This window comes from Heterostelium album, assembly GCF_000004825.1.
Source record: "Heterostelium album PN500 unplaced genomic scaffold PPL_scaffold9, whole genome shotgun sequence".
NCBI lineage: Eukaryota > Evosea > Eumycetozoa > Acytosteliales > Acytosteliaceae > Heterostelium > Heterostelium album.
Genome location: NW_008805071.1, coordinates 1,135,676 through 1,152,191, shown reverse-complemented (window position 1 = coordinate 1,152,191; position 16,516 = coordinate 1,135,676). Strand labels below are relative to the sequence as shown.

At 34.7% G+C, this 16,516-nt stretch overlaps 3 protein-coding genes across 3 annotated transcripts; 2 read left to right on the top strand and 1 right to left on the bottom strand.

Annotated features, from left to right (window-relative positions):
- Position 1: 1 nt before the first annotated feature.
- PPL_08968 (uncharacterized protein) lies at positions 2–5,120 on the top strand (the record flags this gene model as incomplete). Its single annotated transcript, XM_020579767.1, has 8 exons — positions 2–391; positions 551–929; positions 985–1,169; positions 1,253–1,423; positions 1,507–2,980; positions 3,073–3,300; positions 3,569–3,651; positions 5,070–5,120. 8 exons carry the CDS (start codon positions 2–4, stop codon positions 5,118–5,120), a joined length of 2,961 nt encoding a protein of 986 aa, XP_020430442.1.
- Positions 5,121–5,173: 53 nt separating this feature from the next.
- On the top strand, positions 5,174–6,822 carry osbK (OSBP family protein; the record flags this gene model as incomplete). Its single annotated transcript, XM_020579766.1, has 4 exons — positions 5,174–5,543; positions 5,619–5,874; positions 5,942–6,276; positions 6,350–6,822. 4 exons carry the CDS (start codon positions 5,174–5,176, stop codon positions 6,820–6,822), a joined length of 1,434 nt encoding a protein of 477 aa, XP_020430441.1.
- A 161-nt stretch (positions 6,823–6,983) lies between these two features.
- Positions 6,984–15,709, bottom strand: PPL_08966 (myotubularin-related protein; the record flags this gene model as incomplete). The annotated part of the gene is made up of 12 exons (XM_020579765.1): positions 6,984–8,834; positions 8,919–9,364; positions 9,443–10,077; positions 10,516–10,589; positions 10,945–12,643; positions 12,774–12,837; positions 13,252–13,374; positions 13,427–13,558; positions 13,808–13,949; positions 14,186–15,377; positions 15,497–15,580; positions 15,651–15,709. 12 exons carry the CDS (start codon positions 15,707–15,709, stop codon positions 6,984–6,986), a joined length of 6,501 nt encoding a protein of 2,166 aa, XP_020430440.1.
- Positions 15,710–16,516: the final 807 nt, after the last annotated feature.

Sequence of the window (16,516 nt, the reverse complement as noted above, 5' to 3'; positions counted from 1 at the left end):
GATGGCATTCCTCCACTATTTCCACGAAAAGAAAGCAGTGGACAAAGCAATCGATCCGATGCTGCTGCGTGTCTACGAGCCGATTCTCTGGCGTTCGCTTGCCGTGGCAAACTCAGCGGTGCGCGCCAATGCAACTCGACTATTCATGGACTCCTTCCCGATCTACGACTCTGAGGCACCGACTCGTGAAGTAGACGAGCTGCTGCAACGCCAGTTTGTCGAACTCCAGAAGCTGCTGTTTGATCCGGCGATTGTCGTTCGTCACGCCGCCGTCCAGGGAACACTGTGTGGCGTGCTCGCCAAATTCTGGGAGATCATCCCGGTGGGAACCTCAAAGATCTTACTCACCAAGATCATCTATGATATTGCACGCGATCGTTCCAGTGGATTGGTGAGAGAGTCGGTATTCGAAGGAATCCGCTACCTGTTGGACAACCAGCCGCTCTCTCACAGCATCGTTAGATTGCTGCTTCCTCACCTCTCCAACCTGATTCACGACAGTTCCGAGCGTGTCAGATCGGCATTCCTCGATCTGCTCTTGTATATCAAGGGTATCTCCACCATTCGCTTCCTTGACATCGTGCCATTGGAACACCTTTTAGAGCGTATGGTTATGGATCACGCCAACGCTCCACTCTCGAAGAAGCTGACACAACTCCTGGTGGAAGCTTACTTCCCGGAGAATGAACATTCGAGTGTCATGATGAACCGGTGTATCATGCTGGTGAAGAGCAAGCGTGATGCAACCATTGGATTCTACTCGAATCTCGTTGGATTCGTCGAGTTGCGTAACATTGCCAAGTTCCTGGCGTACACCTTCAAGTATATCGTTGCATTCCTCGAGAAGCATCCGGATTCCTCTCTACTGCTGATGTCTGAAAATCAACCAAAGACCACCGGTAACGTCACCAATAAAACAGGCAAGAAAGGTAGAAGATCAAAGAAAGAAATAGAGAAAGAAAAGAAAGAACAGCTTAAGAAAAGAAAAAGAAAAAGAAAAAGAGAAAGAAAAGGAAGGAGGAGATGATGAAAACGAAGAAGAGTCAAAAGAGGCAGAGGATATTCAAATAACATTGGATGATATCGAATGTCTTTTGGAAATTGTAAATAACACTATACACTCTATCAAACCATTGTTGGAAGAGTCTGAGAATCAATATATTTTAAGAGTAAGTTAATAACATTCTATAATCATGATTTATAAGAAAGATATTGACCAACTTTATTTGTTGTTTCTATTTCTATTCTATAGGCATTGTTGTCCAAGTTTACAGATGAGAGCTTAACAACTTTGTATTTCTGGTTGTTTGGTGCACAATCACCTAGAATCAATGCAATGTCATTAACAATCGATATTGCTTCGTCAATGGGTGTCAATAACTATCCTATGCTCTGTGAATTCTTATTAAAGAATCTTAATGAGGTATGTATAATATAACAATATATATATATGTATATGAATAGTGTATGTATTAATGTATTTATATATATCATCGTTATTTATAGATTGATGAAACAACACCAGATAAACTTAAAGAAACATTATTATTATGTCTCTTTGACAATTCACCGAATGAAGTGTTGGAACTCATCTTTAAGAATATCAGTGAGCCAATTATATTGTTGGAGCAAATGTCGTTGAATCCAGATTCAAGTAGTAGTAAACCAAAGAAGACCAAGAAGAGAAAGAGTAATGATAGTGACGATGAACAAGATGATGAGGAGGAAGAAGAGGAACACGACAATGATGACGAAGTTACCAACGAACAATTGTTGGCGGAAGCATCCAATCGTGCCATAGTCTCGAATATATTCTTGAACATTCTGTTGAGGCACCAGGTCACTAGAAACAGTACACTCTCACAGCATAAAGTACTGGCAGAGCTGATGATGAGTCTTAGCAAGTACATGCCCGTCATTCAACAACGTCTCACTCTTTTGGCCAGTGGCAATGACAATGACAATAACGACAGCAGTGTTTTGATGTTAAATGACAAGCTATTGCTATCGCTATTCATCGTGTACTGTAAGATATTGTTCCACGTAGAAGGATCGCAACCAACTCTTCAAGCGGACAGCGAGTTGTTCCAGGACTTCTTTGAATGGGGAGGTCAAGTAATGTTACCGCTTGTCCAGTCATTCGTTCAGGATGTAGTGATCCAACCAAACAACAACAAGAGAAAACAACCTGATCATGACAGTGACGATGAGAATCAACAAGATGAATTCGATATCGAAGAGGAGAACGCCAGATTCAGGAAACTCCCGCAATTCCCGCTGGACATTGCGCGAACCTACTTGTTGTTCGTCACAGAGAATATGACACTTGGTCTGGCTGGACGTTCCACAATGCGAGGATTGTGCGAGCATGTCGAACTGCTTCTCGACCAAGTTCGCGAGTGTCGTATGATGTCTCCACTTCTCCCGATTGCCGCCAAGTTTATCTACCAACTCTACTATGCGACCAGTAACAACGGCAGCAACAACAACAATTCATCCACAACAGAGGAATCAGCTGATGGTGCTGGTGTTGCTGGTGGTAACAATGATAATGACCAGATGATGCATATCGACCGATACAATCTATTGTTGGGCAAGTTGCTGGTTGCATCTAGTCGTACGCTGCCAATGACCGGCCAGTCGGAGCGTCCCATACAGCTGTTCAAGCTGACCGACTTGATGCACCTGCATCACCAGCGAACCACACTCGGTCCATTCGTAAAACAGCTGCTCGAGCGTATCATGCCAGAGATTACAAACATTGGCAACAAGATTGCACCGAGAACCATTCAGACTCTGGAAGTACTGACACCACTCACCAACTTTATACTGTCACAACTTGCACGTAGCAGCATAAACATCTCGACACTAGCCGACCAGCTTTCATCGTATCTCAAATCGGAATCAATGTCCAAACAATCCATTTACAATTCACTCAATATCATTTCAATCATTATTAAAACATGTATTATTTATTCAAGTAAGTAATTTTAAAATTAAGATAGATAAAATAATATATAAAGATTATACTAATATAATAATAATAATAATAATATTTTTAAATCTAAATAGAAACAACAGATTTTTCACCATTACAAAACCTTTTGATTAGTTTCATTTCTAAACTTCCTCATCTTTCAAACTCTGATGACGATGACGACGATGACGATGACTCTAATAATGACATTGACAACGGACCAAAGATACTTTACTCAACTATTTTAGAGTTATCAAAGAATCTATTAAATGAAAGTATGAAAAAGAATAGTAGTAGTTCTGCACAACAACAACAAACTAAAAGTAAAAGAAAAGAATAAAATTATAAAAAGTTATAAAAAAATTAGTTTTTTTTTTATAATAATAAAAAACATTTAAATATATTTTTGTTTATAGTCAATGTTGTATTGTTGTTGTTGTTATGTTGTTTTCATTGAAAGTCAGTTTTACCAAAAATGATTTATTTGATTTTCTTTAATTATTGTAGAATAACGATAGATATTGAAATCTTAATATTATTATTTTTTTTAATCAATGAACTATAGTTTGAAGCAGATCTTTTTTAAAAAAGGTCTAAATGAGAATGCCTATTTAGGAAATAAATTTAGTTTTACCACGATGTTTCAACACTTTCATTGCTACATTTTCCTTCAGGTTTTTTTCAAAAAAAATCAAAAAATAACCTTTTTTAGAAATAATTTAGTTTTTGAGTTTTTTATGTTGGTATAAATTCAACATTACCACGTTTTAGTACAATAGATGGTGTGAAGTTATTCACATAGATGATATATCAAAGATAAATTAATTCTACACTAAACATTTACACTTAAGAGGGCTATTAGATAATAATTTTTATTTTAACACACAATTGAATGTTACCTACTCACCTCTACTACTTTAGAATATTCTATTTAATTTTTTGCAAATCCGATGAATAAATAGTGGGTGGTGGGTGGTGGTCAGTCCTTAGGACTAACCAAACCAAGCCTAACCTTTCATTGAACTTTGTTTCTTTTTAAATAAATTAAAATAATTGTTTTTTTAAAAAACAAAAAAAAAAAAATCAAGTAGCAATAAATAAAAAAGCTAGTAGTTGGAGGAGACTACCTTTTTATTTTTTTATTTTTTTAAATCTTTGATATCCAAATATTTAGAAATTCACATTTCACACCTCATATATATCAAAAAACTAAGGTATGTAACTTCTAGATCCACTTTGCACATTTTTATTTTTATTTTTAAAAAACCAAAAAAAAACAAAAAAACCTGTCCAATACTTTTAAAACAAGATAATGAAATCTGTAAAACAAAAAATAATTTCCTATTCTTAGTTTTTAAATTTACTTTTAGTATTTTTAATTTTAAATTTTAAAAAATATCAATTTACTTTCAATAATAATCAACAGTAACATAGGGAATATAATATAAAAAATTAACACACACACACAAACACACAGAAATATAAAAACAAACACACACACATACATAAATTAGACTTTACTAGTTTTTAGCTATTATATAATATTGTATTGTATTAATTCTTTTTTTTTATTTTTTTACTGCTATATCATAAATTTTTATTCGAATTAAAGTTACTGTAACTACTGTAGTTCAACAAACATATCTTTAAATTCAGTTTTTAATCAAAAATAATTATTTTTTTATTTTTTATTTGTAAATAACATAAGAATAATATTCTCTCGTTTTTGATAGATTTATAAAATTTTATATTTTTTTCATTGTAAGTCTTCAAAACTTAGACCTTTCGAAAGTCCAGAGTTTTGTTTTTTTTTTTGCTGAACTTTGAAAATCTAAAATTCTAAAAATAGTTAAACTAATGGTTTTTCATCTTTTATTTTTTTTCGTAATGTCTCTTATGTAGAAATCTGATAAGATCAAACATTAGATAATAGTATTATTTATTTTATCAATTGGTATGTACAATATTTTATTTGTTGAAAAACTAACTACTTTTGGTTATATTTCTTCATTTCACCGATTTAAATACCATCTTATTTCGATCTATTAATTCATCTATTTCAAATGACTACACAACACTTTACAAATTATAGAAATTTTATCAAGTAACAGGTATGAATGAATTCTTTAGAACATTCTTTTAAAATAATATTAGTAATTATTAATTGTTAATAGTTTTTTTTTAGAAAAAAACAAAATGTCATTTATTAAAAGGAAACTTGGAAAGAAAGATAAGGGTGGAGAGTCAGAGGCTCCAATGACAGAGGCACAAAACGATGAGGTTTTCAAGAATATAGATTTCGGAAAGGAAGGAGAAGGCAATGAACCTCCAGAGGATAAGAAGAAGCTATGGAGCAAGGTCAGTGGTCTCATTGGAAAGGATACTATGTCTCTGGTGTCATTACCGGTCTACTTTTTCGAACCCCTGACAGTTTTGGAGTCTCAGGTTGAACCGCTTCGTTTTGTACATTTTATTGAGAAAGCGTGTACATTGGAGAATTCTATGGATAGAATGGTGTATATTACTGCTTTCAATATTTCTTTATTTAGTTCATATGTAAGAACTGGTAAGTTTGTGTCATTTGCAAATATTATTTTTTTTTTTTTAACTAACTCGAATATAAAAAATTTTTAATTTCTAGCTAAACCTTTTAATCCCTTACTTGGGGAAACTTATGAATATATACCAAAGAGTGGAAATTATAGAACATTTTGTGAACAAGTTAGTCATCATCCACCAATTGGTGTTGCCGAGACATCCAGTGATAAATTTAATCTTCAACAAGAGTCATGGATTACTACCAAGTTTTGGGGAAATTCAGTAGACATTTTTAGTATTGGTAACAATCATCTTTATCTCAATGATTTTGGAGATCATTATACTTGGAAAGTACCACAGTACGTATAATCATTTTTTTCTTTTAAGTGTTGGTACTATTTATTAATGTTTTTTATTTTTTATTAGATCTTGTTGTCACAATATTATTATTGGAAAGATGTGGATTGAACATCATGGTCAAATGACAATTACCAATCACAAGACTGGTGAGAAAGCTGTATTAAATTTTCAAAAGTCAGGATGGTTTGATGGAACAACTAGAAAAGTCAACGGTGAAATCTTTGATAGCAATGGAAGAAAGAGATTCTTGGTTAGTGGAAGATGGAATGAATATATAGTTATCACCAAGTTGGATGACCATGGAGTCAAATTTGATGAATTCACCATTTGGAAAGCTGAAAATGATCCTGCAGTTGCCAATAATAAATGGAAATTGGGTACATTTTTACAATCATTAAATGGTATGTTTAAATAATTATTTTGTTAAAAAACTTTTTTAAATATTAATTATCTATTTACTTATTTTCTATAAAGAAATGACACCAGAGTATGAAAAAATTTTACCTCCAACTGATTCAAGGTTGAGATCTGATAGAAGATACCTTGAAATGCAAGAAAACAAGATCGCCAACAAAGAAAAGAATAGAATAGAGGAGAAGGAAAGAGAGAAAAGGAGAGAAAGAGAGAGAACTGGTCAAGTCTGGACACCAAGATACTTCAAGAAGGTGGACGATCCAGTGTTTGGTTATAGATGGCTTTTCAATGGAGAGTACTGGAAGGAAAGAAACGAGAGAATCAGAGCATTTGAATCACAAAACAATATAAGTAGTAAACTCAGTTCTATGAGTCTGACTGATGAGTCTATCTCAACTCCTGATACTGCTACATCTGGATTCAGTAGTATTTCTTCCAATGATGGATCTATGGCATCCGATGGTTTCAAAGGAGAAAGAAAGATCACATACACAACAACCAACACCAACACTGCAGGACATTCATCACATTGAAAAAATCTTAATAAATTAAAATAAAAATTATATTTTTTTTTTATATGTAATTATATTTAAAAGATATGACAAACAAAAAAAAAAACAATACTATAGATAAAAAACATAGTTTAACTATTTTTTCATAATACACAACTAATTGAATTGCAAAAAAAAGTGTTTTATTTCTTTGAATTCTCTTTCTTTCTAAAGAAACTTCTACTCAATGAATTGAATCCATTGTTTGGAGAAGATGTTTTCTTTATATCTGAACTGACTGATTTCGAAGGTGACGATGAAGATGATGGTGAAGAAGGTGATGAGGATAATGATGACTTGGTTGTTGCTGTTGGTACATTCAGTTTTTGATCGTTAACAAAATTGTTTTCATTCTCTCTGAGATCCATTTGGGATTGACTGCTGCCGCTGCTGTTCGATGAAATGACCATCTGTTGTTGTGACATGGTTGGTCGTCTCAGTGAGATGGATGCTGTGTGTGCACGATATGGAATCAAAGGATGTTGTCTAATGAATTGTGCTGCTCTCTCTTCAATCAATTTCTCCAGCGCATTTCTGATGAGTTTCTCTTCGGATTCGTAGTACTCTGTCTCTGACAGTGGGAAATAAATCTGTTTCCAAATCTTCATTTTCTTGATCGAGCAATCTGGGAATAGTACATCTTTCTCATCGGATCCTTGGTAGAGTGGATTGATACAATCGGCTATCACCTGATCAATGTCCAGCCAAAGACTAATGGTTTTACTACAGGCACTCAAACGTTCACGCTCCGTATTGTACAGGAAATTACCATATTTACCACTGTACGTAGCAACATATATGAGACGCAAGAAATGTGAGTTGAATTCGAATTTGCTTGGGAATTGGTTGATAATCTGATAGACAGCCTCTAAAAATTGAATAAACACTGGTGAACGTTCGTCTTCATCCTTTCCATAGACTTGTCCACAACGATGTGCAAACTTGTGACCAAAAGACAGCCATTCTTTCTCGATCAAAACCTGGAAACCCCGAATGGTACGATAGTATGGATCCAACAGTATCTCTGCAAGACCAACCAATTGACTTGTTCTGTCCCAACCATCGGAGCAATGTACCAACACATTGGAATGTTGAATGTGAATCAACTTGGCAACTCTGACAGCACCGGCCATAATCAACTTCATGTGTTGGAACCAGCCACTCGACTCTAGGTTTGCAAACCACTGACTCTCCTTGTTGATACTCGACTCCACTGCATCTCTTAGCTTTAACAATGAATTACGCATTACATGAATATTAGCAATGTCCATAAACTCGATTTCACAATTCGGGTAGTTTGTCATGATTTCCCACCCGGCACCTTTCGCTCTGTTACCGACGGCGTTGGCATAGGGACGCGCGTCAATAATATAGAGTGTTTTGTCACCGGATTGCTTAACACGATCTGGACTGGTGGAATTGACTGGTGTCGACGAGGAAGTCAGTCTGATAGCATTCAACATGAATTCATCTTCCTCACAACGATTTCTTCCGATTCCAACACGTGGCTGACTGCAACGTGTAATCGAGGTCTTGTTGCTCCAGTGACGATAGGAGAGCGCAGGTATTCTTCCTTTCGAACGGAATTGCGCAACTGCTTTCAAGTGTTCGTCGGTTATCGACTCGGGAACAACGATCATCGAGGGATACGAATCACAGAGATAGTAGGTGGTGTTGGAATGACTGAATTTCCAGTCGACAGAAGGCACACCCATACGAGCGTACTCATCGCGTGGACTGTAAACATTCCATCCGAGATTCTGAACCTCTGGACTTGTGAATTCCGAGCGATGGACGAAACAAAACAGCGAGTTGGAAATGATGTTATCCACACACTTTCTGACATCCTTCAATGCATTGGTGGTTTTATCGAATGACAACGAAATGGTTCTGGCATCTTTACAAAGGAAATTCAAACGATATGAAAAGTCACCTATCGATTTCTTCTTACCTGATTTATACATCTTTGTTATTGAATGAAGACTAAATGATTTCTATTAAATTTGGTAATTAACACTACAAGTTAGACTAAATATTTTCAAAAATATAAGATATTAATTCATTCTCATAGAACATACCTTGAAATGTTGATTTTGATGAATTCCATAGAATATAATTTGAAAGTTTGTTAAAAACATTGTACCAATGACGTATTCCTCTTCATTTGTAGAGATGTCTTTGTCTTTGTTGTTGTTGTTGTTGGAATGACCACTGTAGCTGTTTACATTGCTATTTGTTAATTGTTGTACAGAAATATTGTCGTAGAGATGATATCTACACTCTACTTTGAGTAAAAGCTTCTCACCGTCACACAACATAACATTGTCTGGCAGTGACAATGTTCTAATACTATTCAATTGATTTCTAATGTTTCTAATGATTTCACCGTATTTCAAAACAATAGTAGTCGATTGCTCAAAAGAGAGATGTTTCTTGATTGCCAATATCTTTTGTCTAATATTATCCAAACATTGTTGCAACACAGTATGTAGCGAATCAATACTATTAGTTGATCTTTCAGTAACTTTGGTAAATAATAAGATGAAGTTAATTAGTTATAAATTAAAACAAGTTATTTGATTGTTAGACAACATAAACATACTTTTGGAACCACGTTTTGATTGATTTGATTTTGAATGTATAATTTTGATAAGTTCAGCAGCAGAATCTGTTTTTTCAGTGGGGTTGTTGTTTGATGATTGTTGTTGTGTCATTAATGTTGATGCTCTTGGTGTGAATTGTTGTTGTGGTGGTTGTTGATTAGATGAAGATGCTAAATATGGTTCTGGATCGACAGTCTCTAACATTCTCTCGATATCAACGAGTGACTCTGCAATTCTCATTACCTCCTTGAAGGATTGAAGGAATTGTTTCTCTCTCTTCATCTCTGTAATTTTGAATATGATATTATCGATGGTCTTTGTAGTGATATCTCTCAGTTTCTCTAGTTTCTCTTCGGCTGCCGCTGTCGACACGGAATTATTTGACATTGTCATTGAGAAGGAGGACGACGATGAAGAAGACGCCAATACATGTGGCTGTACTGCATTGTGTGTCGTCGTTGTTGAAGCACCGTCTTTCGATTGATTCATCATACTATGATGTGATTGTATAGAACCACCTGATTGACCAATAACCGAACTACTTGCACTATTATTATTATTACTTGATGATGCTGCTCCTGATCCTGATCCTCCTCTTGGTGAATTTGGGGTCAACAAAGATGACAATGAACTACTACTTATTAAAGTAGGTGGTGGTAGTCTAGATGTCATCAAAAAAAAAAATTGAAAATAAAATAAATAAATTAAAAATAAATAAATAAATAAATAAATTAAATAAAAATGCGATTAATGACAATACAATGAATGAAATAGGCTGTCAATTATTCTTGATTGATTTTTTATGTCACAGTAATTTTACATTTTTTTCAAAAAAAAAAAAAAAAAAAAAAAAAAAAGAATTTTTTCATAAAAATTTTCAAATAAAATTAGTTTGGAGAAAAACCACACCCTTTTGATAATAAAAGTCATCTTTAAAGATGGGATTGAAATTGATCAATTCTCTTTGAAAATTGTTATTATTTATGTTTTTTGATTCTATTTTTTATTTTGCTTAACTATAGTTTTTTTTTAATCATCAAAGAGTTGAATTTTCTAAAAAGTATTATTTAACAAAGTGCAAGCTTCCTTTTGAATGTTTAGTTTTAATGTAGTACAACATTTTATTCTTAATAAAAATACAATTTCCTATTTGGTTTGATATGATTCGATTTGAAGTTGTTGAGATTGTTTGTTCTTCTTAATCAAAATCTGGTATTTCATCTATATCAACTTCGGGTGGTGGTTGTTCATCTTTTGGTCGTTCAGCCGGAATTGCCATCATCAATGGTTCACCGATGGGCTGCGCAGGTGTGACAATGGTGGGTGTATGTGGTTCTTTGACTTTGGGCGAGGTGCTCTCCAATAATAGAATTGGCTTTTTCATTCTCACGAGACACGCTCCACTTGTCATTCTCGACTTGCAGGGGTCGGGGATGTGAAGGACATCCCACTCGTTCGTTTTGACATTGTACACATGATTGGAGTTGGCCTTACCACACACCATGTAGATGTAGCCGACTTCATCCAGTTCGTGATCGAGTGTCTTACGATAGATCATTGAGAAAGGTTTGATATTGGGTGGATTATCGAGGAGTTTCTTCATCTTGGTGACTATAGACGTGCAATAGAAGTTGTTGTAGTAGTCGACAAAGTAGATGAGTTCCTTGCCGTCGAAACAGATACAATCGGTGGAGATGTGGAATCCCATGTCCTGGATGATGATGCTCACCGCGTGAGTTTTGACGTTGAAGGCGATCAACGAGAGTAGATGTTCCTTGCCGTCACGATTCGCCACGATATAGACCTGGTCGTTGTGATAGAACGAGAGCGCATGGAAGTTCTTGGAACCTGTTGAACCAAGTTTCTCAAACTGCTGTGTTTCAATGTTGAATCGATCGACTCTGCTAATGTTGGAACTGGTCGATTGTCCACCGGTTAAATAGATGTACTTGTCACCGTCGTAACAAGTTGTGATTGAGTATGCCCAGCTGATACCCGTGATCGGTTCCGATTTATCGATGCGTTGAGTCGTCATGTTGAAGCGGTAGTAACGATTGGGATGACCATCGAATATATAGACACTGTTATCACGTGCACATATAACCGATTGCAGTGTATATTTTGTTACAGTCACCGCTGGTATGATATCGATAGTCATCTTTTGTAGATCGAAAATCGAACAGTGTCCATCTTCAGCCACCGAGAATATATAATCAAATTCCTCTACTCCTTCACCTTCACCATTGTTTGTTTCATTTGATTGTTCATTTGTTGTTGTTGTTGTTACTGATTTCTCTAAATGAATACAATCATTTATCTTTGTCATTAGTTTGTTGAGGAGTGGACGTTCTATCTTGAGAGAGTATTGTGTTGGATCTTGAAGTTTGTTAATATACTCATTGTTGAATATTCTGAAATGTCTTTGGATTGTTTTCATCATGTTGAATTGCTCCTGTTGCTTCAATCTTTGAATCTCGTCTTGGTCCATTCCAGCGGTTTGTCCACCGCTATAGAAAAGTGTAGATTTGTGAACTTTGCAAAACTGCTCCAACGAATCACTTTGATTAACCGACTTTATAATTGATTCCATATCGTAACGATCGGTTGTATCTTCCGATTGGTCATAAGAAGAGGAAATTCCATCCTCACTGTTATAGCTCTCCCTTATTCCAACAGCGACGCCACCACTGCTACTATCTAGACTATCTCTAATATTACAATTGCTAGCGCTTAGAGCACTGGGTGTACAAGTGAATTTCAGATTATCGATCGTTTTGAACGATTGGATCTCTTGGAGTAGAACTTGTACCGCTTGGTAGTTGCTGTCTTTGGCGTCGACCAGTGACTTTTTCAGCTTGTGTTCGTCGAGCATCAGTGACTCGTGGAACTTTCGGAACTCAGTGGAGACATCGGCCACTTTGTCTTGGGTGAGTTGGTAGGTGGCTGCTTGCTTCTTGATGAGATTCCATAACAGATCCAACCGTTGTTTAACGACGTTTTCCTCGGGCTTGTTTGGTTTGGTAACATTATTTTGTTCGTTGATGATCGACTCACCGATGTGGTCGATCAGCTCTGTCTCTGCGAAATGATCTCTATGCTTTGGATCATAGATACACTTTGCACATATAGTTTCATTGCATCGATTGCAAAGAATATTTAACTCCACTCGGTGTTGGCCACATAGATTATCAAAACTATCACTAATATTTATTTTTCTTTTAAAATAATCAAACATAATAATAATATAAATATCTACTTTTATTTAAAAATAATTAATTAAATAAATAAATAGTTAAATAGTTAAATGATAATGTTAAAATTTAGATTGACTTGGTTATTATTAATAAGGTTTTTATTTTGGATCGATCTGTTGCTCTAATCGGTGCACCCAAATCTTTTTTTAAAAAAACAAAATAGATTTTTAAAAATTTAACAAAAATTAATAGAAAATATTTAGATTCATTCCAAGCATTGTGCACATTTTTAAAAATTAATCAATGAAATTTCAGAATAGCAAAAGAAGTGTGAAAGCAATAGATTTAGATAATAGAGAAAATGTAAAGAAAAGATAAAGGTGAGTGATTTGAAATGAACCATAAACTAATAATGTTGTTAGAGTTGAGGGTTTGACAAGCAATGGTTGGTGATTATCTTATCGGGTTTAGGACGCTCTCTCACAACACATGAAGACTCCATCATTCTCCAAAAAGTGAAAATTATCAACTTTAAAAGTAAAAATCATGAGAGAGTAAGACACCTGATCCTTTTATTTTATTTATGATTTCGGTTTAGGACGCTCTCAAAACACATGAAGACACCATCATTCTCCAAAAAAAGTGAGAGGCTTTAGCTACTTTTGTAAATACATGTATAAGATGATGTTTGAAATGGGCTACTAAATAATCAATTTGAATTGTTCTAAGATTTAAATCTATTTAAATTTATATCTGCTTTGGAAACAATTTTGTTTGACCGGGTGAAACTAGTAGAAGAGGTTAACAATAAACTCTGACCATCTACCTCTTTCACATACGCATCAGGCTTCTTGTCATAGCCAGTTGGTACTGAGACACCAATACTTGTTGGATCTTGTGACCACGTCCATTTGAGATACACTAGTCAAACTTCGAGATATCAATACTTCCAATGGAATCATATCAGAGTAGATATCTGGACTAAAAACCTTTGATAAATCTACTTCTTTCGGAAATTTTTTGCACATTCCTCAGATTTGGGAAGTCAATAAAGAGAAAAATTTTATGATGAACGTGGAATGATTCCCAAATCATTGGCATCTACAAACTCTTCAGATATGTTTGTATGGGTTAGAGAAATTGGTGTGGTGCGGGCCTTTGGGGTGATACTATCAATAGGAATGGTGTCAGCTGTTGTCCAAGTGGGGATACCAATTTGAATGGTAGCTGGAAAATTTGTTTTAGCTTCTCTAAGGGCCTTTGTTTCAGGATAGAGATCCGTGTCCAAGTTTCTTTTCATTCTTTTGCTTTCCTAATAAAAAATTAAAAAAATTAAAATAAAAATTAATTAATTATATTATATTAATTAATTAAAGAAATTAATTTAAATAATAGACAAATGGATTATCATTCTCATTATTATTGATACTTTTAAAAAAAAAACAATTTTTTTTCTTATTCGATTTAAAAATTTTTTTTTATAAATATAATTTATATAAATCAAAAAGAAAGGAAATTCATTTTAGATTTATTGATTGGTATTGATACAGATGATGAACGATCATTGATGATTGAAGCTGTTGAGGCATCAGTGCTTTGACCATCGCTAGAGTTTGACGATGTTAGATTGGATCTTTTGAGATCGAGATGATTGCTTCCAGTGGTGGTTGGAGATGTTGATAATAGTGAAGATGATGATGTATCTGGTGTTTGTGGTGTATTTAGTGGTTTTTTGTTGGTGCTTGGCATCGAAAGTGTATATTTTCTGTCGAGAGTGGCCGATGCCGGTTGTGAATCTGAACTGCCATCATTACTACTACTGTTATTATTGCTATTCTTATTATTGGTTGTTGGTAAATCTAAATCTTCGGTCGTTGATTCCGGTCGGAATGGCTCTTGGTCGCCACCGCTGACCTGTAACTGGTTGTTATTATTATTGTTGTTGTTTTGCATTGATGCGTTTGGATGACGCAGTGTAAACATGACACGATTCGATACACGTGTGGCAATGGTCGATCCAGTCTTTCCACCCCATTTGGTGGTGATGGTAGGCGGGTCGTATATGTGGCGCGCCGACTTGTTTTGACTGGTGGTGTCGCCGCTGCCGTTGGCACCGCCACCAGAACCGCCACCACTACTCACTGTTAAAATACGGTCATTCAAGCTGACAGATTCGAATTTGGATAGTTGTACTAATTGCTTCTGGTATTGATCGCTTGGTATGCTCGATCCACCGATTCCGGTGTTGGCGGCACCGAGCGCGTCCAGTATCTTTCCACCGACTCCGACACCGCCAATCTGTGGCGCCGACGACGACGACAGCGAGGGAAGTGACGGTAGCGATGGCAGATTGTTTACAACGCTGTTTCCCGACGATTGGCCACTCTGTTGTGTGGAGGTGCCACCGACGGCGCCACCGGCAGACTCTGCCGACATGACGTGTGGCGCCACCTCGCTGAGACGCTGCGTCAGCACATCGCAACCGTCCTCGCCAAACAATATTCTCTCCATGCCAAAATAGATTTCGTTGTATTTCTTCTGTAGCTGCACTTCATTCAACTCCTTGGCTGCGGTGAGCAGTAGTCGCTTGACACGCGCCAAATAGAGGGCACCCTCATAGGGGTTATCATTGGCATGGGCAATCGCAAGAATAAACAATTCATTCAATATCATATAATAAACTCTATACATATTCATAACAACTATCGATCCTGATAAATGACTAGTTGATCCTTTTGTACTGTAATAATAATAATAATAATAATAATAATTGAAGTTGTAGTTTGTTGAATATTAGCAACTAATCATGAAATGAACAAGTCAATCAATCAAAAATTTTGATCCTAATAATAAACATACATAAATGCATTGTCATATGCTGAAATCTGATTTAAAAATGCTTTAGATGCTAAATTTGCTTTTTCTGGTGAAAGATATTCTCGTCTATAAAATTGATAATAGTATCGATTAATAACGTATTTGAATGTTGTTGAAAATCTATAGATATACCTACACATTTTGAAATAATATATTACCATTATGTTGTTGTACTACCAATCCAACAATTGTCATTTTCGTTGTTTAAAACACTCTATATATATAAAGAATAATGAATTGATACCGTATTTCTTTTTATCCTATAAACTATAATTATATAATTTGATTATTAATAACAATGAATATGATCAGATATGATGATTAATATTGTGAATGAAATGAACTTTAAAATGAATTAACACAAATGTGATTGATTGAATGATAAAGATCAATTATATATACAATTTAAATAAATATACACTTTAATAAATAAATAACTAAATATCGATTTGATTTGTTTTGATTGATTTGATTTGATTATTGTTGTTTTGTTTTGGTTTGTCTTGTTCTTAATTCCTTAATGATTGGTTGGTTGATTGATTGATTGACACTGTGTGTTGATTATCGATATCCTACATTCAATTCCAAATTAATCAATTTCAATGATGATGATTTCTAACTAACTGACTGGTGATTGCTATAATACAAATATTAAATGCTACTAAATATTAAATAAATATATATTTAATTGTTGTAGTTGTAGTGAAGAAATAATTCTTGTTTTTTTTTTTTTTTTAGAAATAAATAATATTGTTGTTTGTTTGTTTGTTGTTCTTGTTGCTATAGATTATTGTTGTTGCACAACCAACAACATTCAATTCAATATTCAATTTTCAACATTCAACAACAACAACAGCAACAACAACATAATAATAAATAATAAACCACCAATATTGATTGTGAAGCTTTTTCTTTTTCTTTCTCACTCTCAATTATCTTATCTTTTTTACGATTATTGATAAAAAAGTAGTAGAAGTAATTGATGTTGTGTGAATGAATGAA